Source organism: Schistocerca americana, chromosome 2, assembly GCF_021461395.2.
Source record: "Schistocerca americana isolate TAMUIC-IGC-003095 chromosome 2, iqSchAmer2.1, whole genome shotgun sequence".
NCBI lineage: Eukaryota > Metazoa > Arthropoda > Insecta > Orthoptera > Acrididae > Schistocerca > Schistocerca americana.
In genome coordinates, this window is record NC_060120.1 from 499,534,052 (window position 1) to 499,561,279 (window position 27,228).

The 27,228-nt window shown below is 38.2% G+C and overlaps 1 protein-coding gene across 1 annotated transcript in view; it reads left to right on the forward strand.

The window, feature by feature from the left end:
* The window catches only part of LOC124595068 (MOXD1 homolog 1-like), a 166,931-nt gene that overhangs the window by 130,065 nt on the left and 9,638 nt on the right, over nt 1–27,228 (forward strand). Inside the window, exons 6-10 of the mRNA XM_047133649.1 lie at nt 651–743; nt 5,008–5,171; nt 12,343–12,585; nt 16,419–16,609; nt 26,394–26,757. Of these exons, the coding sequence (XP_046989605.1) occupies nt 651–743; nt 5,008–5,171; nt 12,343–12,585; nt 16,419–16,609; nt 26,394–26,757 (1,055 nt within the window). The remainder of the gene's footprint in view (nt 1–650; nt 744–5,007; nt 5,172–12,342; nt 12,586–16,418; nt 16,610–26,393; nt 26,758–27,228) is intronic.

A 27,228-nucleotide genomic window follows, 5' to 3' on the forward strand; every position in this document is an offset into this window, starting at 1 on the left:
TGTGTGTGTGTGTGTGTGTGTGTGTAAGTATAATCTAACTTCTGCACCATTTCAGTGCAGTAATGTGTTCATTGTAAATAAGTATTACAGTAGTTGTATTACATGTTTCTTACCTTATAAATAAATATAAAACTTTTTTATTTTAAATTCAGTGCAATAGTATTTGTAAAATGACTCTTAGTGTTCATTAAAAAATGACGATCATTCCACTTGGGACCTGTGGAATGGTACATTAGCTTATTTGTTTTAGTTTAAATATTTGTCATGTATTGTTGTTTTTCTGACATGTTCCACATCCTGGAGGACCTCCTCACTACGGATCAATTGGAATGAAAGTAAATCTAATCTAATCTAAAGAACAGATGACCAGCTATGACATTGTTTAAGAATCTTTCTGGCATTTACCCTAAATGATGTGGGAAGAGGACATTCACAGTGTCCTGACACTTTTGTCAGAAGATGATGAGTGTGATATATGTTGAAACATCATGGTTTTTCAACGTTATCACTTGGTTGCTAACCTGAAAGCTTTTCATCAAGCATGAAGTATTTTCCAAAATCTGTGTTAGTGATGTTTCCTGATTACATGCCTTATTTTTCTGTTGTTACTTTGTTTCAAAATTACAATTAAACACCTTTATTTTTTTTAGGAGAGCTACTACCACAACATGTTGGTTTGCCACTTTCTGATTCTTCTTATTTTATGCTTGAGGTCCACTATGACAACCCGTCATTCCATACAGGTTAGTATATAAAACAAATAAAACTATAAATTTATCATTTGCTAGTGATGACTTTTACCATTTCAGTTTATTCAGTCACAAGAGTTTGGCTTAACATGTGTAATGGATAAAATTAAATTTTATTCTTCATGGTTTAGATTATAATGAATAACAAATGATGCCTAGAAAGGGTGTAACAAAAAGGTATGGCCATACTTTCAGGAAACATTCCTCACACATAGAGGAATAAAATGTGTTATATGAACACAAGTCCAGAAATGCCTTATTTCCATGTTAGAGATAATTTTCAATTTTGCTTCGTAATCACATTAATCATGGGAAACACAGAAACAGAACGTACTAGCATTACATGAAAAAAGTTTCTTACACGTATTGTTCCAAATACTGTCTCAATTACATTATGTTAGTTTGTACATTGAGTTGTAATTCTTAGATGCACTACCAAGTTTATTGTTCCAATGGAACATGTGACTCCTTTCATTGCGTGAAGTGTAAACGTGTTGTGGCATCAGAGGAAATTCCATTGTGGGCCTTACTTCATCCCAGGGGAATTAAATGGAAACCAATATGCACTTTCTTATTAGCATTCCACCTCTTCTTCTAGAAGAAGTACCACTGGATAAGCTATGGTGTATGTAGTTCCTACATGATTGTTGCCCCCCTCACTCTTCCAGTGTTGTACCACAAATATCAAACAAAAAGTTTCCTGGCCATTGGATAGGAAGGACTGGTGCACTACAGTGGCTAACCATGTCCCCTAATTAGACTCCTCGTGATTTCCTTCTGTGGGGAGTACTGAAAGATGTAGTCTATCATGAAGCCCCCACCGTACCAGATGATATGTGCTGTTGTTTTGCTACAGCATGCAGTGGTATATCATCCAAAGTATTTTCATCTATCTCCCGAATGGCGATTGCTAATGTGCTTTACAGATAATGGTAAACAATTTGAGCAAATGCTTAAGTAAAGTGTGAAACTACAATTCATTAAAAAAAGTATATATTTTGTGGATGCCCTGTTGTCAGTCATTCTGTTTAAGATGTTTCGTTTATTTAGAGTGTATTCCATCTATTTACAATGTTGAGTTGTATCTATAGATGCATTTTTTCGACAGCAGGTGTTTTACCTTTAAGAAGCCTTCAGGCAAAGACACGTCAGGTATTATTATTATTATTGTTATTATTATTATTATTATTATTATTATTATTATTATTATTATTTTCAAATCTATGAAAGTGAATATTGTAGTTTCTATTTTTCTGTGAATAGGACTGTTTATCATTGTGAATGTTTCTGTTTGGGCTTTGACAAGTAAGTAGTGACGGGGAGGGTTAAATGGAAAAATGCCTGACAAAACTGTAGTTGTTTCCACAGAAACCTGGAAATGTACATACATTTGAAACAATTTTCAGAAGCCCCATCTGATACACAAGAAGCTAGCATATGTCATAGTTCCACATAAAAAAATTGTGGCTGACCCTGTCTCTGTGTCATAAAGGAGATGAGTTTTTATCTTAGTAGCAAAGTCATCTCTTGCTGCATATAATGGTGTGTTTCAGCATACTATCAATTGTGGAAGACCTCATTTCAGTGTTTGGAACCATTTAAGAAATAAAAGGGGTATCGTATCTTACATAACTCACCTTGTATATCTTAATATTTTGGTACAACAAAGAAACAAACAATTATTGACAAAATTATTTAATTTGATGGATTAAAAAATCTACTTACCATGTGGTGGCAGAAGACGCACATAAAAGACTGTTGTAATGGGTAAGTTTTTGGAGCCAGTGGTTCCTTCTTCTGCCAGAAGGGTTGAAGGGGAAGGAAGAAGGGTGAAGGAAAAGAAAAGGTGAAGGGAGAAAATTATTTTCTTAGAAATGCTGTTAGCCACGGATAGGAAAAGTAATAATACATTTTCATTCCTGAGTTACTTTAACGTAATCTTTGCAGCAATAACCTTTTTGGAACAGTACTCTCTTTAATCATTCAGCAGAATTTGTCTTATTGTGTCCTGCTGTTGGTATGAACTCGTTTATTCCCCTCTTCTATGTATCATTAATTGTACTTCTGCCAAACATTCTGACCATGGCAGCTCGTTAGTATACATTTTTGGTGTTCACAAATTTTTACATTAAAATTGGCATGGAAGTGTGAAATATCATATGCAGTATAACAGTTATGATTTGAACAATTTTATACAACTGCAGCTACTTAAAATAATAATAATAATAATAATAGTGTAACTTCTCTGACAAAAGAAAGAATTGGTTTTGTGGAGTTTTGTTGTTTTGTGCACAGTAAAGTACAGTTTAGGGCAAGAATGACATAATGTGAAGCTTTTGCTACTCTGTCTCATCAGCCAAATATTAACATTGTATTGCTAAAGTATTATCTCTCACCAAGTCTCATTTTCTGAGGCAGGAAAATAACATAATTTCCCCTTATGAAATATTCTGTCCTTCCCTGTAGTCCACATAAAAGTTAACGTTAATACATGTTACACTGCAATGTAGGTACACCTTAAATAGAGGAAGCTATACTGCAGCATGATTAACACTTTATAAAGAAAAGCCATTCACCTATTTTTAAATTGTGCAAATGTTGCGATCATACTATGATTGAAGTATTTAGTATCATTCCAATCTCACTCTCAACTGCAAGCATTGCCAGTGCGAAGAGCCTACTCTCCATAATTGTATTTCAAAGAAAGGTTTTTATCCTTTTCATTGTTGAGAAACAATATATAATAAAATCCACAAGTTAAATATACTATAACACATTCAGAAATCCACAAAATAGGTGTTGGTTTTTCCATCTATGATGTACACTGATGTCTGATCTAATTTTATGATATAATGAGTGAATTGGTGTCCCTGAGGAATGTGCTATCAGCTAGTGGCATTTATGCCAAGCAAACGGGGATATACGTCTTGCAAACTGTGCACAAAGTGTATCAAATCCATATATATTTGACCCATAAGGCAATTACATTATGCCAGTAGTGCATGCGCAAAAGTGCCTTAAAACATGCACAACTGAAGGTGTGCTTGCGATCCTGATGCCAAGTTTCATGTAGTCTAGAGGGGTAACAGTGCAGCACAGCATGGTAGATTTAAGTGCCCTATATTTCAGATTACTGCATCTACATTACATTTAACAACATTCAGAGAAAAATAATGAATAAATCTGCAAATGTCCGAAGTTAGAGTGTTCACATGCTCTTGTGCTCTTGCACAGCAGCTGCCACTGCATTTTAGCAAGGGCACAGTGATTAGCTTCCTCCTGTGAGATGACCCATACAGGTCATATAAAAAGGTATGCGACATGATATGAAGCAAATACTAGTTGTTATGGATAGAACAGAATCATTTGCTTATTCAGTGTGCAAAGAGTGATGAAACCTTTTCTGATTTAAGTGACTTCGACAAAGAGGTATTGGTTTGGACCAGTAGATGTAAAAGAGTGCCCAGATAAAGTGCTATTTATTTAATACCAATGCTCAGAAATTCCTATTGATAGTGCACAAATGATGGTGGGACCATTAAAGGACACACCCATCATCCAAGAATACACATGTTGGAGGCATGCCTGCTCTATAAGACTGAATAGATGGCAATGTATGGTGAGACTGACACTGGAGTACAGTTCTGTGAAAGCTCAAAGTATTTTAGAATGGGCAATTCATTGCATGTTATTGCAAAAGTAACAGTGCAACATAATGGCCTGTATATGTATTGTCACAGATTTAGACACATCATCAACTATATTCACAGAAACATTATGATTGAATCATGGACAGTGGAAATGATTCACACTTTCTGTTCCCTCTTGCCATTAGTGGTCAAGCTACTCTACCTTACAAGGAGATGGTTGTTCAGTATCTTTACAGCCTAATGATCACAATATTTTTTCTAGAATGACCTGTTACTGTTACAAGAAACAGCACGAAAGTTGTGGCCTATGTTGGTATTGTTACTAATTGCTTGCATTGATTATAGGCACTTCCCCATATACAAAGGGATTTGTAACTTGTGCTTAGCCATGGGCATTCATATAACATATACTTTTGGTCTCATATCGAAGATGTGTCATAATTATAACTGTGCTGAAGGTGCATACATGCCATTAGGCTTGTAGTATTAATGTGGTGGTTGACCAGTGACTGAACATTTTTCTTATTTGTTTCTATGTGTAATTTGACATTTTGGAAAAAAAGAAATACACCACAAAGTTAATTGCAATCACTGGTTCTGAATTGCAGGTCGTGACAGTTCTGGAGTTCGTGTTTTCCACACTGACCAGTTACGCCATTATGATGGTGGAATTCTTGTAAGTGGTATTACAATAACACCACTTCATGTTATACCACCTGGACAGCCAGCGTATAGAACAGCTGGTTACTGCAGTGGAGCATGCACCAACAAGGTGAGTACACATGTGCACCTGTCTACATAATTTTCGTTTGAGAAGATGCTTCTTGTCTTACCGTTCACAATTTGAAAATATCATTGCACTGTTTCTGTTCATACCCATTCACAAGACATTTGATATTAAAAGAACAAATGACTTTCCTCAGTGAATAATTGTTTAAAATGTTGGTGCCACCGTAACTCATCTTTTTCAGCAGTGAACCTCCAGAAAGGTTTGAAGCATTTTGCATTGATGTTTGACATATGATATCTGGAGAATAAGATAATAACCAATGAGATTCCACAAAAAATAAATAATGAATAAACTGGTATTGCTCACCTGACTGGCGGTTCATCATTGTCATGCCTGATGATAAAGTTTAACCCTTAGCTTTTCATTTATGTCAGTTAATTATTCTCATTCAGAGCTCAGTAATAATCTTGTATAAACACAGTAAACATGATTTGGTTAACTTAACACTCATTTGTGCTGCTAAAAAACAGTAACATTGTATGTATAGTATGAGAATGCAGTGGAACTTCGATTTTACGTTCTGCGATATTACGTTTTTCACGGTTCTACTCCATAAATTCATAGCCCCTGTGAAAGAGCCAAATAAGATCAATGCTAAAAATTCCCTGATTTTACATTTCTTCCTAGTACGGTTTACGTCAATTCTAAGTTGTTACTTGATGTCTCGCTTGACTTTGTTGCATTTTCTTGCTATTGATATTTGATGTGACTGAACAAGTTATAAGTGGCACAAAAGACGGATGGTTCACACCACGGGTGGTGGCAGAGTTAAGGGAATATTTTAGGCCATTGTGGAGAGGGGATGTGTGAGAGAGGATCCATGACTGTTGTTGCCAACACAACTTGCAACAATTAGCTTCACTGCGCAGTTGTGATAAAACTACTGCTAGGTTGCAGCGGTAATGGAAAAAACAAGACAGTCGACATGAAGTTTTCCAGACTGAGCCAATATGTGATGAAGGGGCCCAGACACCACATTTTCTTGTGCCACTTGTAAGTCAGTCTCATCTTTTTGTATGTATTTTCAATGTACTATGTTCAGCAACAATATCAATTGTCAACCTTTTAAATTCAAACATCGAGCCTAAAAGATACTCAAGGAAACATCACCTATTTCCGGCTAGTGAACTCTTATTGGCTGGTGACTTGTTAGCAAGCCAGCAAACCACTCTAACGCATGTAAAATGAGCTCGTCTACTGGATGTGTGGAGAGGGAGAGAGGCTCTTCAGTGACGGGAGTGGAGGTAGAGGTGAAAGCATTTTGTGAAATGCTGGAAATGTACTTTTCATGCAGATGATGTGCTGTGACAGAGATGTCACACAAAAATAGAACTAGGGTTTTGCAGTAGCACATTTCAAATAAAGCCTTTCATTTTCAAATCTGACATGATATAGTTGCAACAACTACATACATTACTCTTGTATATACTTTGCACCGCACACACCATGCACTGTAAATCGTGAAGATTGGCAACATTGATAGAGGGCATGAAGCAGAACTGTAGTGCCTGAGCTTTCTTTCATATTTATGTTTTACACAGTGTACAGAAATTCACTGAGCCAACTTCTAATAAGCTTGTAATGTCATCCGGGAAAGTAAACTCATTTTTTCACATCTCGTTCTCTTATGAAGCCTAAAATAACACTTTAGCATTGGTGAGCATATTAAGTATGGCGTGTAAGGAAAGCTTGAAACAAAAACAGCCATGTTGACAAAGTGTGTCATTAAGATGATGTCCGCAGTTGTGCTTATGGTTTAACCTGTTAGCTGCTGTGATGTTTTTGGTTTAATACAACATGTTCATCAATTTTTGCTTTTTCCTGGGTGAGCGCAAAGGATGATCTCTAAAAAATACTTGTTTTGAACATATAATTTGTGGTTGTGGCATATCGGAAAACAGCACTATTGCCTTGTACCCAGACATCAATTTGAATTTTTTGATGAGCTTTTGCTTGCTGTTACACATCTATGATTTTTTAAGACTGATGAAGTCCATACCACAAATTATTCTATAAACATTGTATTGTACATTTAATTTCCTTCACTTAGACAAATCTTATACAAAGTATTGAAGGGTATTGCGATTTTCATCATATATGCCAGTTACATGGATTTTTGCTAATATTTTGAGGGGTTTTAACTTTTCCCTCGATTCAGCATTTTCCTCAGTTTTGCATTTTTCAAGTCTGGACTGCACAAAAATGTAAAACAGGTGTTTTACTGTATTTCAGAAATTTTTTTTAGAGAAATAAGTATGATCATAACTGAAATACAGCAAAGAAAAATGGACACTTTTGCATGTTGATGAAAACTTTCCCATCTGGTATAGAAATGTATAAATGCTCATTGTCAGTAAACCATGGTAGGATTATAATGCCATTACCTTTAAGAATGACTGACAAGTTTAGAAATTCCAGGTGGCTTTTCCTCTGAAACAGAGGTGAAATGTTATTTCCTCTAAGTTCCATTCATTGACCACTGAAAAGATTATACAGATGGAGTTGAGCTTCAGAGGGCACATGTTGCCCTTCATATTTAAAAAAAAGTAGAAAAGGCTTTCAGTTTTTAAACCTAACAATACCATACAATACATTTTAAAGAAAAAAATAACATCATTGCCTTTTTGTGTGAAGATTTTGTTAAATTAAATGCTGAAAATTGCAAATGTTACATAGAATGGGGAGAAAAGACCTTCTATTCTGAAATGACGGAACACACAAGCAGGTGCTATGAAAACTTTGCTGCCAATTTTAGGCAATAAACTACAGCATATCAAGTTGGTGTCGATGTAAAGTATGTTCAGAGTGGGATTTCATCGTGAGTCTGCGGAATTGAAAGGCTCTGATACAAATTAGCCTTTCAACAAAGTTTGAAGGAAAGATTATGTTCGTATCTTTCACTGCTAAAACAATGCTAGAGAAACTATAAGTGCATCATTGTAAAGAAGTAGGAATCTAAATTTATAAAAGTAAAATGAAATAGACATATAGCTGAAAGTTAGGACAAAAGCATAATTTAAGCATGCACCATTATAGTGGTGTGTCAGTAAAATGGTGGATGCATATGTATTCTATGCTGAGAGGAACAGAGCATACTTTACAGCATCATCATTGTGCTCTCTGTGGCTGTCCCATGACACACTCTTCAGCTGTAGCCTACCCTGGTAACTGACAGCACTGTTGTAAGCACCACAATGGGCTACTGTATAACTTATGACTCTGCCTAGATACATTTGTGCTCTTAGAAAACTGTCACTGTCACTTCTAACATAATATTTCATATGGTTGCATTATGCCAACCATAATGAACACCAAAGTGGTTAAGTATCTTAACCATACCTACTCTAAAATGAAAATCAATGATAAATGTTCAATCCTCACCCCAAAGTGTTTACTGCAGTCAGATGAGGAAGAATGCCAGTGCTGCCTGGAGTGTCATTTGGTACACTGTCCATTTTCACTCCACATCATCCCACCAGCTGTTTGCTTATGTGCATACCCTTGTAATATCCTTCTCAGTGCTGATGTCTGGGTGGCCTCAGTGCAATGTGAGAGGTACACATTTTGTTAGTATGTGTGCTTGAATAAAAAATGTACTTACCTGAGAGAGAGGCCGAAAGGAAAGAAAGAAGGGTGAAAGAAAAGGACTGCCAACATTTAAGAAATGGGTAGAGTTATGGGAAAGTTGTCCAGAACCCTGATTGTAGGTGCTGCACTGGGTGACATTTGAAAACTTGAAGGTGGAAGATAGGGTATTATGCAAGACGAGCATTATGAAAAAAAACATCACACACAAGTCAATAAGAGCAGAAAGATAAGTGCATTATTTATGACAGACAGGTGAGGGGGAGATGGGGAAAATTAGACATGTCAGAAAATAAAAGATCTAGAAGAATAAAAGGGAACAAAGAAAAGAAGCTGTAACTAAAAAGAAATGCAGAGACCACAGAAGTTAATGTAAATTTGGGCCAGGTGGATGATGAAAACCAAGCAGTTCCACTCTGCAGAGTTCTGAAAAAATGGTATCAGGACGGATAATGCAGGTGATATGTGGGATGGAACGGGCATTGAGGTCACAACTGTCTTGTTGCAGAACATGTTCTGCAACAGGATACTGTGTTACAAAGCATACATTCTCTGTGTATGTCCATTCATCCTAACTGATAACTTAGTGGTAATCTTACCAATGAAAAGTACAAACGTATGTACAGAACAGCTGGTACACGGCATGCCATTTCAGAGGTGACTCTCCTTTTGGTATGTTTTGTCAGTTACAGGGCTGATATAGGTAGTAGGAAGTTGTCACAGGCACATCACAGTGGGAACGATCGCAGGGGCATACAGGGGGAAGCCATAGGGTAGGAAAATAGGTGCAGAAAGAGCCTAGGGTCTGACTGGTTATTAAAGAGATTCTCTTTTTTGGATTTTTTTTTTTGGGGGGGGGGGGGGGGGAGGGAGGCGATAAGCTATTCTAAATGTGGCGGGCAAAATGTCAGACAGAATGGACCTAATTTCAAAGCGTGATTTTAGGAAGTCAAAGCCTTGTGGCAAGTAGCTAATTATTACATTAAAGACTAGGATTGTACTGAATAACAAGAGGTGTAGTACTAAATTGTTTTTTAGAGGGATCAGCATTGCCAGAATTGGATGTGATGGAGTGGAAAATATGCTTTTGAACTCGGCTGATGGGATATTTATGTGCAGGGAAGGTTGAGGTGAGAATGGTGGTGTATTGTTCTAAAGAGTCTGCCTTGAATGTCAAATCTGTAAATGAGTGAATGTTTGATTTGAAAGAATGTCAACTGTCAAAATGTAATTTCTGTTGTTTGTGGGTTTAATGTGAACAGAAATGTTTAGCTGACATTCAGTGAGGATTAGGTCAACATCAAGGAAGGTGGCATGAGATCTGAAATAGAGCCAGGTGAAATTTAACTTGGGTAATGTATTTAGAGATTCCAAAAATTTCAAGAGGTCAACTTCACCATGGGTCTATATGGAAAAGGTGTCATTAATGCTTTCAAACCAAACCAGGGGCTGAAGGCACTTGCTAACTGGACCTCTGCCTTGATTGATCGACACCTGCTGCCTATAATTCAAAGACTCCCCTCCAATATTGAAGATACCAACCATTACCTAGATCATCTGAAATCTGCCCATCGCACTCCCACCATACATGTTTCTTGTCACCATTGATGCCAGCTCCCTGTGTACCACCATTCCACTCAAATGGTCCATCTGTTGCTGAGTATTGCCACAACCAGCACCCACTTGATCCCAAACCTGTGACATACTTCCTGCTCAACTTAATCAACTTCACTTATAAACAGCTACTCTACCTTTAAGGGGCAGACATATAAACAGATCAGGAGTAATCCCATGGGAACCTGGACGGCTCCTTCCTGTGCCAACCTTTCCATGGGCCACTAGGAGGGGTTTCCCCGGGATGCAACAGGCTTCAGCCTCTGGTTTGGTTTAGATACATTGATGACATCTTTGCCAAATGGACTGTTGGCGAGGCAGACTTGCTGAAATTTTTGGAATGTCTAAATACATTCTCCTGATTAAATTTCACATTGTACTGTTCCAAATCTTATGCCATTTTGCAAGATGTTACCTAAGCCTCACAAGGGCCAGCTCCACACCCCTTTCACATTAAACCTAAAAACTGACTAAACAGATAGTATCAAAGGGAGAGCCACCAGTAAATTGGCACATGTTGTGTACTGGCAGTTGTGTAAACACACAGTATCCTGTTACAGAGTATGCTCTACAGCATGACAATTGTACCTCAGTGCCTGTTTCATCCCACACGTCATCTGGATTCTCTGTCCTGATTACAGTTTCTCGGAACTCTGCAGGATGAAACTGGCATTTCAACATCTGCTTGGTTCTTGCCACCTACCTGTCCAAAATTTACATTAATTTCTGTGATCCCCACATTTGTTTTCAGTAACTGTTCTTTTCTTTGTTGACTTTAATTTTTCTATATATATATTTTTTTATTTGCTAACCAGTCTATTTTTCTCCACTTCCCCCTCACATGTGTATCACATTTAGTGCACTTAACTTTGTGTTCGTATTGACTGTTGCACTTGTTTTTCCAGTAAGCCTGTCTTGGTTATAACCCATCACCCACCTTTAAGTTCTAAGCTATTCAAATCTCATCTGGTGCAGGGACCAACAATAAGATCTTCCTTCTTATTCCATCCAGTGCAGTCTTTTTCCTTCATCCCTCTTCCTTTCCCTTCATTTGTTCTGCCAAAAGAAGGAGCCAATAGCTCCAAAAGCTTGCACATTTCCGTATCTTTTATATCTGTTTTCTCTTGCCACCAGTAGGCGAGAAGATTTTTTTATCTGCCAAATTATATTTTCGAACATGGATTCTTTTTGTTTATATGGAAAGAAACTTGACAACAAGTATGCCTGCCATCGCTTTCCCATGCAGTCCAAAGTAGAGCCACTGTAAAATCCAAATGTCCCAGAAATCATGGTATTGCATGATTTGACCAGCTGGTCAAGTGGAGACCCACAATGAGGCCCCTTTCAAACTCTGTCAGGTGCTGATAATCTTGTCTCACATGACAGTGCGGCATCTCTGTGTCCTTCATGGTGATCGCTCAACACTTTACACTGTTCACACCCCTCATATATTCTACCAGTGTATGCACTCTGCAGGCCATTCTACTTGTCAGAGAGCATAGCACTACTGATAATTATGATGAATGTTATATAAGGTTATATTTACGTTTGACTGCATCTTCTGGATGCGTCACTTGTTTTGTCAGGCAATGTATAAAAAAATTTTGCACCATAGATCCATGACCAGCCATAAGTGCCCTTACTTCATTCATGTCTGTTACTTTGCATCTGACAGATAGAAAAGGATTTTGAGAAGTGAAATGAAGTTTATTTAAAAGGTCACGTATCTGGAGTTCTTTCTGAAATATTTCATCACGTGGCTTTGTACATGTGGTCTTACATGAACTTCAGTTTGATTGTTCTTAAAAAGAAAAAAGAAAAAGACTGTTCTGTATAGCCTATAAGAATGCTTACTCTTTCCTTTTGTAGGTGAAAATAAATGAAAAAAAAAAACAATGTCTTCAATAGCAAAGGAGTATATAAAAGCAGCACTTTGCACTATTAAATGTTACAGCTGCTGCCGCAATCAGGTGTGAAACTAGTTTCGGTACTCCTGCACTCTCATTTGGCTGGGAAGGCCTTACGTCTCAGACATGTGCGTGACAAGAAGGAGCTAAAACCAATTGTTAGAGATGATAGTTATGACTTCAACTACCAGCAGGCTCGCAGACTTCAGGAGGAAGTTGAATTCCTTCCTGGAGATGAGCTTGTCACTGAATGTGTGTACCAGACGTCCAAAAGGAAGCAACCAACTTATGTGAGTACAGCTATAATGAAAATATCATTATCAACACACAGTGTCATCTCATAAATACCATGTTCTACTTTTAGACACACAGGAAAGTAGTGACTGTATTGACATTATTGAATTCTGTTATGAAGTATAGTCATGTTAGATATCTACAAGAAATGAAATTATAAGCACAGTGGGAAAATCACACAACTATTACAGTTTTCATTCTATAGGCTTAACCACTTTCTGCGATCCTCAGTTCCTTTGATCTGTTATATATTACATTGTAAATATTAACAATATTATGAGGATAGACTCATCATAAAGATGACACATTGAGTTGCAGAGAGGTACACTGTAAGACTGTTGTTGCACGTTGAGCTTTCAGCCAAAGCCTTCTTGAGAAAAAAAAGAGAATTCATCCAAGCAAGCATACCTCATGCGCACGTGACTGCTATCTCCAGCTGCTCCAGCCAGAATGTTTAGTAAATATTAGTGACACTGTAGTAAACGTTAGTGATTACTACTCTGTATTATTTATTACTTGTGCAGTAATATATTGCCCATAGACAAGATGATGAATCACATTGAAATTATTCACATCAATCTTCTTCTTCTTCTTCTTCTTCTTCTACTTCTTTACCATATGTAGCCTTGATGTTATATCTGTTATGGTCCAGTGCTTCATAATTTCTGTCTCTTTCGACTAATATTTCTCATTACTTGTTGAGAAATTATTTATGTATGCCTGGCTATCTTTGTTCTCTTAATTTTTGAGGCTTCTATTTTAGTTCTTCCCCCTTTTTTCTGGTAGTTTGATGATGGTTGCCATTGTTTTGACATGTTCTTCACTGATCACAGATAAACTTTTAATGGCATACATCCATATTAATATTTTTATATCAGTAACATGCAAATTCTTTTTTTGTACTGCATCTCCTCTTGTCTACATTATTGTAGACCAGGCACTGTTCATACAGATTGTCATCTTCATCTTAACAGATATTCTTGTATCTCATAGAAATCTAGAATTTCTCATCTATGTTATCCCTTGTGTCACTACTCTGTTATAATCAGCTAAGGAGTTATTGTCTTACTGTTAAACTATTCTTCAAGTTTATATGTGTGCTGGTTTTGTCAAGGCAGCTCTGACCACACTGCTGTGGTGCATAAGGTAATGGGTTTTCTTTTCTCTCTCCGTCGGTTTATAGATAAACATTTCTTGCTTTAAAATAAATTCTGGCTTGTGATGCTGACAAAGTCGTTTGTTTTGTGATTTTCAAAAGCTTAACATTACGTCAGCTTCTAGGTTTATTGGCTGGATAACTGAATCATCTTGAAAAAATTCATAATCATCAGCAACCAAAGTGTAGTCTGTCAAAAAATTATGAGTAGGAAACTTCTAAAGAATATGACATAATTATTCATATGATAAGCAGTGACATTGACCAAGGAATTCTGCTTTCTCAGCAAGTGTGAAGCTTTATTCAGATTTGATGGGACAGTAGAATCTTGAAGATTTCATACGAGACTGCTGCGATACAGTGCTTTATAATAATGCAGACCAATGTTTCGAGTGATTCTTTAGATTATTCACTGCAGTATACATGTCATCAAGAGGTATTGAAGATTTGGCAGTCCATCACATCTTTGGTATATAATTTTTGTGAATGAAGGTCAGGTGGCTTAACATAAGAGGAGGAGGAGATTAGTGTTTTAATGACCCGTCGACAACGAGGTCATTAGAGATGGACCACAAGCTCAGATAAGGGAGGGATTGGGAAGGAAATTGGCTGTACACATTCAAAGGAACCATCCTGGCAATTGCCTGAAATGATTTAGAAAAATCACAGAAAACCTATATCAGGATGGCTGGAGATGGGTTTGAACTGTCATCCTCCCAAATGCAAGTCCAGTGTGCTAACCACTGTGCCACCCCACTCGGTGGCCTAGCATAAGACACCTGAGGAACTTAACATTTGGTGTTCCTCCAGTTTGAATGTATATATACTCCTATCTGTAAAAATAGCCTACTTTCTGTAGCTTGTATAAGATTTCAACCATGCAAATTGTGGTACTAACAGAAAATTTGAACAACTCATTTTGTTCCAAACATTAATTTTCATGTACTTGTGTATATGTGCTACAGTGTGTATTAATGAATGAGACCACAAATAGAATGATAACTGGAGCTGATTACATTTAGCAACATGGTTCTGGGAAGTTCTGAATAGAATATAGTTAATCAAAGAGTTGAGATGTAGAGCAGTCAACAGGTACATAAACAAGATTGAAATCACAGCTAGTGCTCAGATAATATTCTTCCTCAGAACAAACTTTAGATGGAAAAAAGTATGGGAAGATTGTACTGGCTAGCTATATTGTCCGGCTGCTGCAGGCTTTGTTGGGCCGAGTGGATGAAAGAAATAAGTAGGAGGAAAAGAAGGCTGACAGCTGGGGGAGAGAGACACAGCAAGGGAATGAGACAGCAATGTGGCATTGGTGAGGCTGCCCTGTCTCAGACGGGGGAGTTGCATGTGGTACATGAGGAAGTGGTGAGGGGGGGGGGGGGGGGAGAGAGAGAGAGAGAGAGAGAGAGAGAGAGAGAGATATGAAGTGGGGGGGGGGGGGGGAGGAGGTTGACTGATGGAACAGTGTGTGAATGTAGATTGTGGAGTGGAGTGTACACAGTATAGAGATGATTGTGGGACAGGGGTAGCAGAGATTAAGGCCAGGGGGATTGTGCTATCAAAGGATATGTTGGAAGGACAGTTCCCATCTACATAATTAAGATACGGTGGTATTGTGAGATAGGATATAGATGGCACGGGCTTTGAAAGAGCTATTGAAGTTGATCATGTTGTGCTCAGTGGCATGTTCTGCCATTAGTTAGTCACTTAATTTTGGGGAACTGTGGTGGTGGCCATTCATCAGGTGGACAGCAGGTTGATGGTATTTCCCATATAAAAGGCTGTGCAGAAATTAAAGCAGAGTTGAAATGTAACATACTCTTTCACAGGTTGCCTTGCCTCTGATATGGTAATGGAAATGGAAATGATCATATGGCATTGTTGGCCGGGAGGCCCCATGCGGGAGAGTTTGGCTGCCGTATTGCAAGTCCGTTTTAGTTGATGCCACTTTGGCGACTTGAGGGTCAACAATGATGAAGGACACAAAACACCCAGTCCCCTGCCGGGAATAGAATCCTAGCCCCTTGTGTGGTAGGTGGAAACGCTACCACTATGCAATGGTGGCAGATTGATAGGGTAATGCATCGCAGTGATGTGGCAGGAATAGTTGTGCTGATTGGGTCTGTAGGCTAGGTCTTGCTCTTGGGTCTTCACAGGTGACTAATGAAGTGAGGGGTGGAGCAGGTATGGCATCCAGATGGATCTCTCTCTCTCTCTCTCTCTCTCTCTCTCTCTCTCTCTCTCTCTCTCTCTCTCTCTCTTTCCCTCTTTCCCTGCTAGTTATCTCCAAGGAAGAACTATGCCCGCAAGACTAGTAATGAATAGAGTCTTAACTCAACTACACAATGGCTCAACTACATGGTCACTGGTTAATTTTACTCTGTATGTTGGAAGTATTTGTATTGTTGGGTTGTTATGATATAAGTGATCAGTAAACAGCTGCAGTTAATTTTGAAACATGTACAGGTTGTATATGTAAAACTACTGACTTGTAACATGTCTGGTAAAATGTTAATATATACAGGCAGTTTGTGTGTGTTTCTCACTGAATAGTGATACCTTTACTTTTCCACATGATCCACACAATAATGATTTTGTTCTAGAAATGCATTCTGCAGAATGTCAGTGCTTCATTTTATAATGTGAATGTGATTTTCGTGATTGCAGGGTGGATTCTCAACAAAACAAGAAATGTGTCTAGCATTTGTTCTCTATTATCCAAAAACAAATTTGGCTGCCTGTTACAGTATGACACCAGTAAAATATTTTTTTGAGACCTTCAATGTGAAGGAATTCTATGATGTGGATATGGATACTGTGGAAAGGATGTTTCTTAAAATTGACCAACCTGAAAATAGGTGAGTAAAATTTTAGACAGTAGTATAATTCAGAATGATAAATATCATAGGAGAGAGACAACCTAAGAACTTAAATGATAAGTAGAAAGTGACAAATGGAGTATATAAGTGAAGTACATTAAAAACACATCATATTAGGAATTAAAGACTGTACAAACAATTTGGATGTTTCCAAAATAATATTAAACTAGTATAATCTAGTATAATCTCCTGACATGTTTGTGTAGTCTCCTTAAATAACTTTCAGAAAGTGCCAGAATGGTTCTTTCAACAAATTCTATCAGAGTTCTTCCCTCACCCCTGGCCATTAAGAGTTTATTCCATCTCAAATGAATGCAGGCACATGTCCATTCAAGAGAATTCTTGACAGTAGCTCTTAAGAGGGACTCTTAAGCACTTCTCCACAAGGTAGTCAATGACAGTGAGATTTACCATTGAGAGTGGCTTATGAGTTGCTCCTAAGAAGGGCAATGTGAGGGTTATTCACATATTGTCTGATAGGCAGTTTCCACAGTTGCCATTGGAAAATGCGTAGCATGACTTTGTGCAAGTGGAAATTTGCTGCTGCTGTACAGATTGAAACTATTTGCAACAAAAGGAAATAGATTGATGAAAATGAATTCTGGGTTGAAGTGTGGACTGCTTAGAGAATTGAATTAGAGGATGCCCATAGATTAAATTGAGAACTGAAAAATTGAAAATGTGCAGCAATTTTCAATATGATTTGCAATTTGCTGTGAAATATGTTGCATGAACAATCGTTGTAGAGAATACTGAAATGAGAAAATCAGAATCAGTAGATGAATGGGCCGATGTGGCTGAGCAGTTCTAGGCGCTTCAGTCTGGAACCATCCGACTGCTACGGTCGCAGGTTCGAATCCTGCCTCGGGCATGGTTGTGTGTGATGTCCTAGGTTAGTTAGGTTTAAGTAGTTCTACGTTCTAGGGGACTGATGACCTCAGATGTTAAGTTCCATAGTGCTCAGAGCCATTTGAACCATTTTTTGATGAATGAGTGAAAGCAATGTCAAGATTCTTTGTAGTAGGTGATCCATTTTGGCATTCAAATGAATTATTTTTTCCACCTAACAGCAATTTATGCTTTATGTAAGCTACTTCTCACTTTTACTCAACTAACATATTTTCAAGTGATTCATACAGCCAACTTCAGTACCTCTTTCACCTCACTGTATGCACTGTTAGCAGGATAATGAAATAAGCAATGGACTTGAAGGAAGATACGGCAAAGGTATGAAGACAGAGCAAATGTGGCACTGACATTCTGTGACCTCAGCAAGGCATTTGACTGTGTCTCGCACAAAATATTGCATAGTAAATTAAAGTGTTATAGTATTGGAGGTGTTGTTCTGGCTACTCTTCAATCCTATCTTGAAAACTGAAAGCTAGTAGTATCAGTTCAGGGTGCAATCTCCCAAGAACAAAAACTGGAGCATGGCATACTGCAGGGGTCCATCATAGGACCTCTCGTGTTCCTTATTTACATCAACAATCTCAGTTGTAACAACCACAAATTACAATTTGCTGATGACACCACACTTTTCGCGAAAGGCAGAGTTGCTGCATAAGCTCTGCAAGCAACAAATGTGCTCTTTGAAAACATGAAAGAGTGTTTACCTTGACAATAAAATGAAAATTAATGAATAAAAAACACATCATCTGATATCCAGCCTTAACAGCATTGGATACCATGATAACATGGAGGCTGTCAAACTGCTGGGATCCATGAGTGACTGAAAACTGTTAATGAATGAGCACACAGAGAGTAGCCACGTAAATTATGGACTACTGTTATGGGGACACTTTGCAGATTGCAGTACCTATTAATGCTACAAAAGAAAGCAGTCTATACCATTGCATCAAGCAAAAGATAGGAGCACTGCAAGCTTATATTCACCCAGATAGAAATAATGACAGTATTCAGCCAGTACATGTTTTTGTGCCTCTTCAGTGAAAATGAAAACCAACGGGTTTTCACCATGAGGCAAGACATACATAATCATGACACCAGCAACAAGAGGATCATTGATATACCAAACTGTCACCTGTGTGTAACACTAGATAGTTTTCCAATTGTTGCTTTAAAAATGTTGCCATGAATCACTGCCATCAGGACCATTCAAAAGGAAAACTGCACAGGACCTAAAAGAGTACTCATCATACTCGAATTCTTCAATAGTGACCAAAGTAAATGGCCAAAATAGTACTGTTTTGCCTTTTATGCACATGTTGTGAATATTTTTCTTTATGTATATGAAAAATCGTAAACAATTCAAATGTATGTATCAAACTTTGGAAACTCCAGGTTAGATTATCAACAATGTAGGGAAAGATAGATTGCTACTTACCATAAATTAAGCAGCAGTCTATCTTTTCCTACATTGTTCATATGTATTTATCTTCCTGAGCTGCTGGAGTTGGCAGTCATGTTTGCGTGAGGTGTGCTTGCTTGTGTGTGAATGGTATGGGTTTCTCTTTTGCTTATGAATGCTGTGGGTGAAAGCTCTGTGTAAGTATCTTCTAATTGTATTTGTCTGCAGCTTAATGTGTCTTCTTTACAGTAATTAGCAGTGTATCTTTTCCTACATTGTTGAGTGGTTCTGGGTGCTTTAGTCTGGAACCGCATGACCGCTACGGTCGCAGGTTCGAATCCTGCCTTGGGCATGGGTGTGTGTGATGTCCTTAGGTTGGTTAAGTTTAAGTAGTTCTAAGGGACTGATGACCGCAGATGATGTTGTTAACCAAGCGACAATCCGTTGCATCGTGGAGTGCCATTAAATAGTCAGGCTTTGGAATTGCTACAGAGGACATGTGAGTTTTACGAGCAAGAAAAAGAATTTGTTTCTGTTGATGTGTATGCGTTGATTCCTGTCAGTAAAGTTTTAGAGCATACCTCGAAAACTCTAGGACTCAGTGAAAGAACAATTACAAGGAAAGGGGTGCTACTTCAAGACTTACAAGACAGTGAAGTAAACAGTGTGGAAGAAAGCCCCTGTGGAAGAAACTGTGTTTATAAGTACTCCGGGCAAGAAAAAAAAGCAGCCTCGTCCTGTCGACAGGTATTGATTCTTTCCAAACTGATGCAATTTGTCAGCACATATACGGATACTATATAAAGAAAGAATACCCCACAATAGTGAAGTTGCTAATTTCTTTAAAAGAAAGTGAACTTTTCTTAGGGGGAAAAGTCACTTAAAATGATATTAAAAGATGGGCTTCCTTTTTAAAAAGTTAGATGGACAGAAACTGTTCCTTGAAAAAGCTCATGTCATTGCAGCTCGTACCATTTTCTTACACAAAATTGTAGGAAAGGACATACACTCAGTCATATGGTTAGACGAAACCTTGGTCAACGCTGGAGAATCAGTCGAGAAATGCTGCACAGACGATACTGTGAAAAGCAGCGGTCATCAACCAACAGGAAGAGGATCCCGATTAATTGTGGCCCATGCAGGATCATCAAACAGCTTTGTGCCTGAAGGACTTCTAGTTTTTCGATCGGGGGGGGGGGGGGGGGGGGGACTGTCATGTGGATATGGACCATTCTTGGTTTCTACAGTGGTTTAAAAATTTGTTGCTCCACTTTAGTGTTCCGATAGTTTTTGTGATGGACAATGCACCATACCATTCTGTGATTTTAGATAAAACTCCCACCACTAGTGACCATAAAGAAACTGTGGTGCAGTGGTAGCAGGCGAGACACATTGCTGCAGACATGAGCATGACAAAGTTGCTGTTATACTCGCTCATGAAACAAAATAAGCCTGTGATACCTAAATACATTTTAGATGAAATTGCAAGTGAAAAGGGTCACTCGGTAATTAGGCTACCACCTTATCACTGTCATTTTAATCCATTTGAATTGGTTTGGAGTGAAGACAAGGCATACATTAGAAGTAACAACAAGTTAGTAAAATATAACAGAAGTGGAAAGACGGCTACGTGAAGGTCTTGCTACTGTAGACGTTGTGTCATGGAGGAAAAAAAGTAGACCATGTTGCTAAACTAATAAGAGAAGCACAGACTATAGATGTCATTATAAATGAAAATGAACAGTTAATGATTTCTCTTAATGATAATGATGATGATGACGACGACGAAGACAACAGTTTTGGCGCCAATTCCGATGACAATGAAGGAGAACTGGATGGAATTGTGCCATTGACATCGTAAATTGCTGAGTGTATGTGTATACAGAATTAATTCTTTTTCTCTCTGCAGTCAGGTAGGCTATGCATGTTTTGCTTTATTTCTTTCTATGAGTGTGGATAGCGTGTTTTTGGTATGCTTAGATTGCATTATTATATTTGGAACAACTTTTCATAGATATTGTCATTAACTTCGGGTGTTTTTATTGTCCTGTTTAATGTACTATCAAATGCTTAGTCTCCGTCGTCATTCGTACTTTGTTGCACTTACGTATAAACATTGATTGTAGCTTACATTTGCAAAATGTACTTTGGAGTTGTGGGCGTGTGTGGTGGCAGCTGTTGCAACCTCGCAATTGCTGTGTAGCCAACCACACGTGAGCTGTCAAGTGACATGTTTCACCGGCCCGGGTATTGTTACAAAGGGATAGTAAGTAATATAGTTACCTAAGCAGTTTGTGCCATAAACCAATACCTGGACCCTGGTTTATGGAGTGAAGAAAAGAGCAAACTGAATTTATTATTTCCATCTGAATGAGGTGAAAAGAATAACACTGCAGTATCATACAAAGATGTGAGGTATGAGTATAAAGATTATTTAGTGACTACTGGAGGAGAAGGGACATGGGAAGATTAACATATCACAACCTGGCTGTCGAGATAACTTTACAAAATTATTTTAAGTTGTACTTATATAGATAGTCCGGGAATTACAAATCATAAATGCACTAAAATATGAACAATTGGTATGGAAATTTGCAAATGCACTGCTTACACTTTTATGAATCAGTACAAAGAAGTGAGTGTATATTACAAATTTTCAAATTAAGTCAGTTTAACACCTCAGAATGAAAGTGTAATGGTTATTCTCTTTACTTTATTCTTACACTGTAAAATCATATTTGATTCTCCTCCTACACACACACACACACACACACACACACACACACACACACACCAGTGTCTACTTTTTTCTTCTCCCGGTAACCCACAACATTTACCTTGCTTCGTACTGTGAGCTGTGGGAAAGCACTGTGGTACGAACTGGTCATTGACTTTGAACCATATGCAGTGCATTTTTCTCTGTACTATAGTGGTAGTAATGGGTTTCTGACTTCCCACATACAAACTAGCAGCAATCTGACTCTCAGTAGACCATCATTAAATACTTGTGGTTGTCCTGTGTGGTGGTTTTGCATGTGGAAACATTGCCTCTGCAATTTAAAAGATTTACTCTTGGTCCTGTTGACCTTGCAGCATGATTTCTTGTATAATTTCCTATGTGCTATCTCACACGTTTTGCACCAAAGATGGTAACTCCTGACATGTTTCTGTGTTCTTTAAATGCCTGTCTGTAGCAAACACTTCATGTACTATGACTACAAACTTGCACAATATGCAGTATATAGCCCCAACATTTAAACCTCTTGTTTAGTACATATACAAATGGGACAATCCTTTCCTTAACTTTTGCCCATTCTGATTAAAATTCAATCATTTATCATTTTAACGGAATCAACTGTGGGTTCTTGATGAAACATTGTAAATTAACTAAAAAAACTGTTTTTTGTCCTGAAACCTGTATAGTAATAAAACTGTGGAAAAAAAACAGTGTTTGTTCAGTCAATCATTTATGTCATTTAATCTACAAACAAAATTATTGAAGGCATTGCTGTTAGAAATGAGGTACAAATCATGAGCATTGCTTTCGCAGTTTGAAACTGTGCTAGTTCTGTTGTGTGGCTGTGTTTGAGAGCTGCCATGTGTCCACTCTCTGATTTATCTCTCGGAGACTGGGTATAATCGTCACACATGTAACTGATAGGTTTGTGTACATGGGTGAGTTATGTGTTACAAGGCCTGTTGAGAGGTATTCAAGACATTTACCCTTGCATGGACACACACACTGTCAGCAGAATATCGTAGTCCAACCTTCTTACCACGCAGCACTAGAACTTCAGATGTGACTTCAGCAGCTGAGTGACTGCAGTAGACATCAAAGACATTGAAGATTTTGAAACCTACAAGTGGTTTTACATAGAAAGGAATACTAGATAAGGGGGGCTGACTCGAATGATTTGTATGTGGTAAAAAAAAAATATATAGAAACTGTGCCTGTTTTCGGCTTTCTCTTGCATTTCTCAAGCCATGAGAAAGAAAATCAACAGGTTGTATCATCTAATCTGTCAGTCAAACGCTATTGTCTGTCTGTGAACTGAAAGTGAGCAGGCGAATCCCCCCTCTCTCTACCCAACCATGTCACATGGAGCAAATACAGTCTGTTTTCCAGGGTTATAATGGTCCTTCCAAAGTGTGCCTTTCACATGAATAGCAACATGGAGCTCAAACACACCTGGGAGTGTTTATTTTACAATAAATCTGCTAACCGTATGCAAAACACAGAAATTAGTAACTAATACTGTTAATACAAGAAATGCACATCAGAGTCTCTGTAAATCACCACACACTGCACTGCACTGCTAGGTGGGAAACTGATTCTTAGTCATCTTGTATGGTAGGTGTGGTTTCCTTCCATGAAAGACCACTTCCCCCACCAAAAGTGCTGCTTACTCTTCAGTTTACAGACAGGCTATACTTGTATGCTATCTTAATGATTATAAAGAATCTGCCTCGACTGCAAATAGAAACCAGATGTTGACCTAGATTTCGGGCCGGATAACCACACCTTCTTCAGAACACACTAAACTACAAACTGCCTAAAGAGGCATGGTCCAACATTAATACAGAATGTCCAAAAGGGCAAAATACTTGCATAAAATGTAAAATAAACGATATGTGAGTACCATGTCAATAGCTGTACTTAGCTCAAACATCAGAAGTGTGCTTCCTCACCCCAGCCAATGTTCGGTGGGCCGCGGGCTCTCAGGTAAACTGAGGTGGCGCTGGCAGCTAGGCTGTGAGAATATCAGAAAGGGACATGCATGCGCAAATTGAGATATCGTCTTCTTCCATGTGACTGACATAAAATGTGTTATGAAAGTGATCCGATGACTGGGTCAAAGGCGCAGGAAGTTAGGCTAAAACTATATATGTGGGATAGCAAATTCCATGGATGGTCAAAATGCATGCACGCAGGACAGACAAAATACCATCAGCTAGAAGCAGGCTAAAAATATGGGGGATGAATAACCCATTTTTCAATTACTTGGGGTCGGTGATAGTATTTGATGATGCTTGGAGAAGTGTGTAAAGTTACTTTATTAAATTCTAAGCACTATTGACCAGAAAAGGGTCAGATTAGTATGACAGGCTTAATGTAATTGCGTGAAAGGATGTACAATGTCGCCTTCATCGCCCTTAATATCTAATGACCGACAGAGGTCATTTTGAATAGTGCTATCAGATATGTACCAAAATAGTGTAAAAAGAACCTAAAGCTAAATTAGTTTCTTGAAATCAGGTACTTGAGGTACTGAACCATGAAGCTTAATCAGGTGAGGTGTGTGAACGCATATAGTGTGGAACAGACAGACTACCTTTATGTTCTAATAGCTGTTGACGTGAAAGGTCAAATAATGTAACAGGCTTAATATACATGTGTGATAGGATGTACAACGTCACTTTCATCGCCCTTATTATCCATTGACTGACAGAGGTCAAAGTGATTAGTGCTATCAGGTGTTACCAAAATGGTATGCAAAGTTATGTGTATATGCGTGAAGAGACGCACAATGTCACTTCAACGTTTTTAAAAAAAGGTTATGGATTTATTTCCTAATTTTATGCCAGAGCTCGGACTTGGAATGAATATGACTAGAAACATCCTTGCAACACCATATTCAACTTGGATAATTATAACTAAATGGGAATGGCTATTTGGACCATATTAGCAATGTTTGAGCTTGTAAGAAGTGCGAATACTGTGAACATGTACAAGACTCATTCATTATAAGGCGTTCAATTAAAGAAAAAAGCATGTGTATTGTATTAGTGTGCCCACGTTTGTAAGGGCAGCTGTCATAACTAGAATTGAGGGAAGTAGAGCGTGACTGAACAAATTGACCATCCGTGACACCAAGCGACCGCATGAATGCATCGGCTATCTTCTATGTCGTATGGTAGAATGTGAAGCACTGAGCCAGGGGATAAAACCTTCAAATTTTTGTTTTTTGTTTTTTAACTGGACTTGGTTGTTGAGGATGCAGTCTTTATCATACCATAGATTTTTAAAAATCTCCATTTCTTCTAATGTGTACAATTACATACCCTTAATTTTAGAATGAAGCAGCTAGGTACTGACCGCGGGATTAGGCGCGTGAGCCATTTGTACAAGATGTTCAGCGAAGGTGGAACCTCGCGTACTGTCACCACTTCTGGTGGGATTATGTTCCTTATATCTAATAGCTAGAGCTTGACCTGTTTGACCGATATAATATTTCGGACAGTCACTGCAGGTAATTTTGTAAACCCCAGACTGAGAAAGTTTATCACCAGCGAATTGTAAAGAGTGGATTAGGTTCTTCTTCAAATTATTATTAGTGGAGAAGGCTACTCTAAATCCATATGGATTTACAGTCCTTTAGGATTTTATGGATTTAGAGACCTTTGACCCGGTCATCGGATCACTTTCGTAACACATTTTATGCCAATCACATGGAAGAAGATGATTTCTCAATTTGCGCATGCGCGTTCCTTTCTGACATTCTCACAGCCTATCTGCTGGCGCCACCTCAGTTTACTAGAGAGCTCGCAGTCCACCGAACGTTGGCTGGGGTGAGGAAGCATGCTTCTGACGTTTGAGCTAAGTACAGCTATTGACATGGTACTCACATACCGTTTATTTTACATTTTATGCAAGTCTTTTGCCCGTTTGGACGTTCTGTATTAATGTTTCCTCTTTAGGCAGTTTGTAGTTTTAGTGTGTTCTGAAGAATGTGTGGTTATCTACATCGAGACCTAGGTCAACATCCGGTTTCTATTTGCAATGAAGGGGGATTCTTTATAATCATTAAATTATTCATAATTACTGAAGCGCTGCAATGTTAAAAGTTCTCATGTATACTATCTGTCTAATCAACTACGGTATGGGTCAGATTGCTCTCCTTCACTGTTTTACTTCCACCACCATACTGAAAACAGCGGGAATTGGATAACAATTTTAAAGTTGCACTGACAGTTACAGCATACCGTAGTCCCTCTAATTTCGATGAAAGATTTTTAACTATGTTTAAAAATATGTCACTAGTTACCATAAAGACCACCATTCAGTTGTAGATAGGCCCAATGAAAAGACTGTTACACACTGAGGTTTCAGCCAAAGACTTCTTCAGAAAAGAAAGGAAAACACACACAAATTGACTCAAACAGGCATGCCTCATGCACACATGACCACTGTCTTTGGCCACTCAGGCCAGTTTGGTCAGAGTGGCCAGAGATAGCTATCATGTGTGTGTAAGGTGTGCCTGATTGAATGAGTGTGTGTTTTCCTTTCTTGTCTGAAGGAAACTTTGACTGAAAGCTCAGGGTATAATAGTCATTTTTATGCCTGTCTGCAACTCAATGTATCATCTTTATGGGGTGTGGCAGTCTATCCTTTCTGTAATTGTTGACATTCCAACCAGGACTTCACATTGTTTAAAAACATGTCTACTTTTACAGTGTGTCACAACTCCGAATGAGGGCTTCAACTACAACAACTACCACTACTACAGCACCAACATTCCCCGTCTTGGAATCTGATGTTGAGCTGGATGATGAAGCTAATGCTCAAGCAATATCTGTACTGAAACGTATGCGTGGCTTTACAGAAGAAGGTGTTACAGAGGGTGCAGATGAAGGTACAGGTGGACTTTTTGGAGAGCTCGTTATCCGTGAACCTGAAGAGTTTCGCAATCGGTCACTTGTTGCACATCTTCAAGATTTGCCATGGTCTGATCCACTTTTAGCCAGTCCTGTTGAGCAGCGGCTGTATGCTGGTAAACACATGGTCTTTTGTCGCACCAGAGAAGATGATCTTGCTATTGTAAGTATTAATGAGATTATGTCCTATTTGAAGCAAATACCATACAAAAATATATTACCAAAACTGACTGCTTGCATTAAATGTTTAGCCTTTAATTGTAATAACTAACCAAAAATTGGATAGATATGTACCCAGTGGAACCATTTTTGAGGGGAGGATCCTCCATGATGTATAGTCTCTGGAAAGAAACAGCAACTTTTACACAATGTACAGAAAACAGCGTAGGAATATGGATAGAAAGATGATAAATAAAATGTATTTGTCTATCAAAAGAGCAAAGCATAGAGCCTTAAGCAGAGCAAAGCATAGAGCCTTCAACAAGTACCATACCAGAATCTTATCAAAATACCTTTCGTGAAAACCAAAACAATTATGTTCATATGTAAGGGCTGCTTTTGAAGCATTAAAAAAGTCTCGTAAGTGATGGGAGCCACAGGAACCAGAATTCAGTATAGCAAAGCAGAAGCAGAA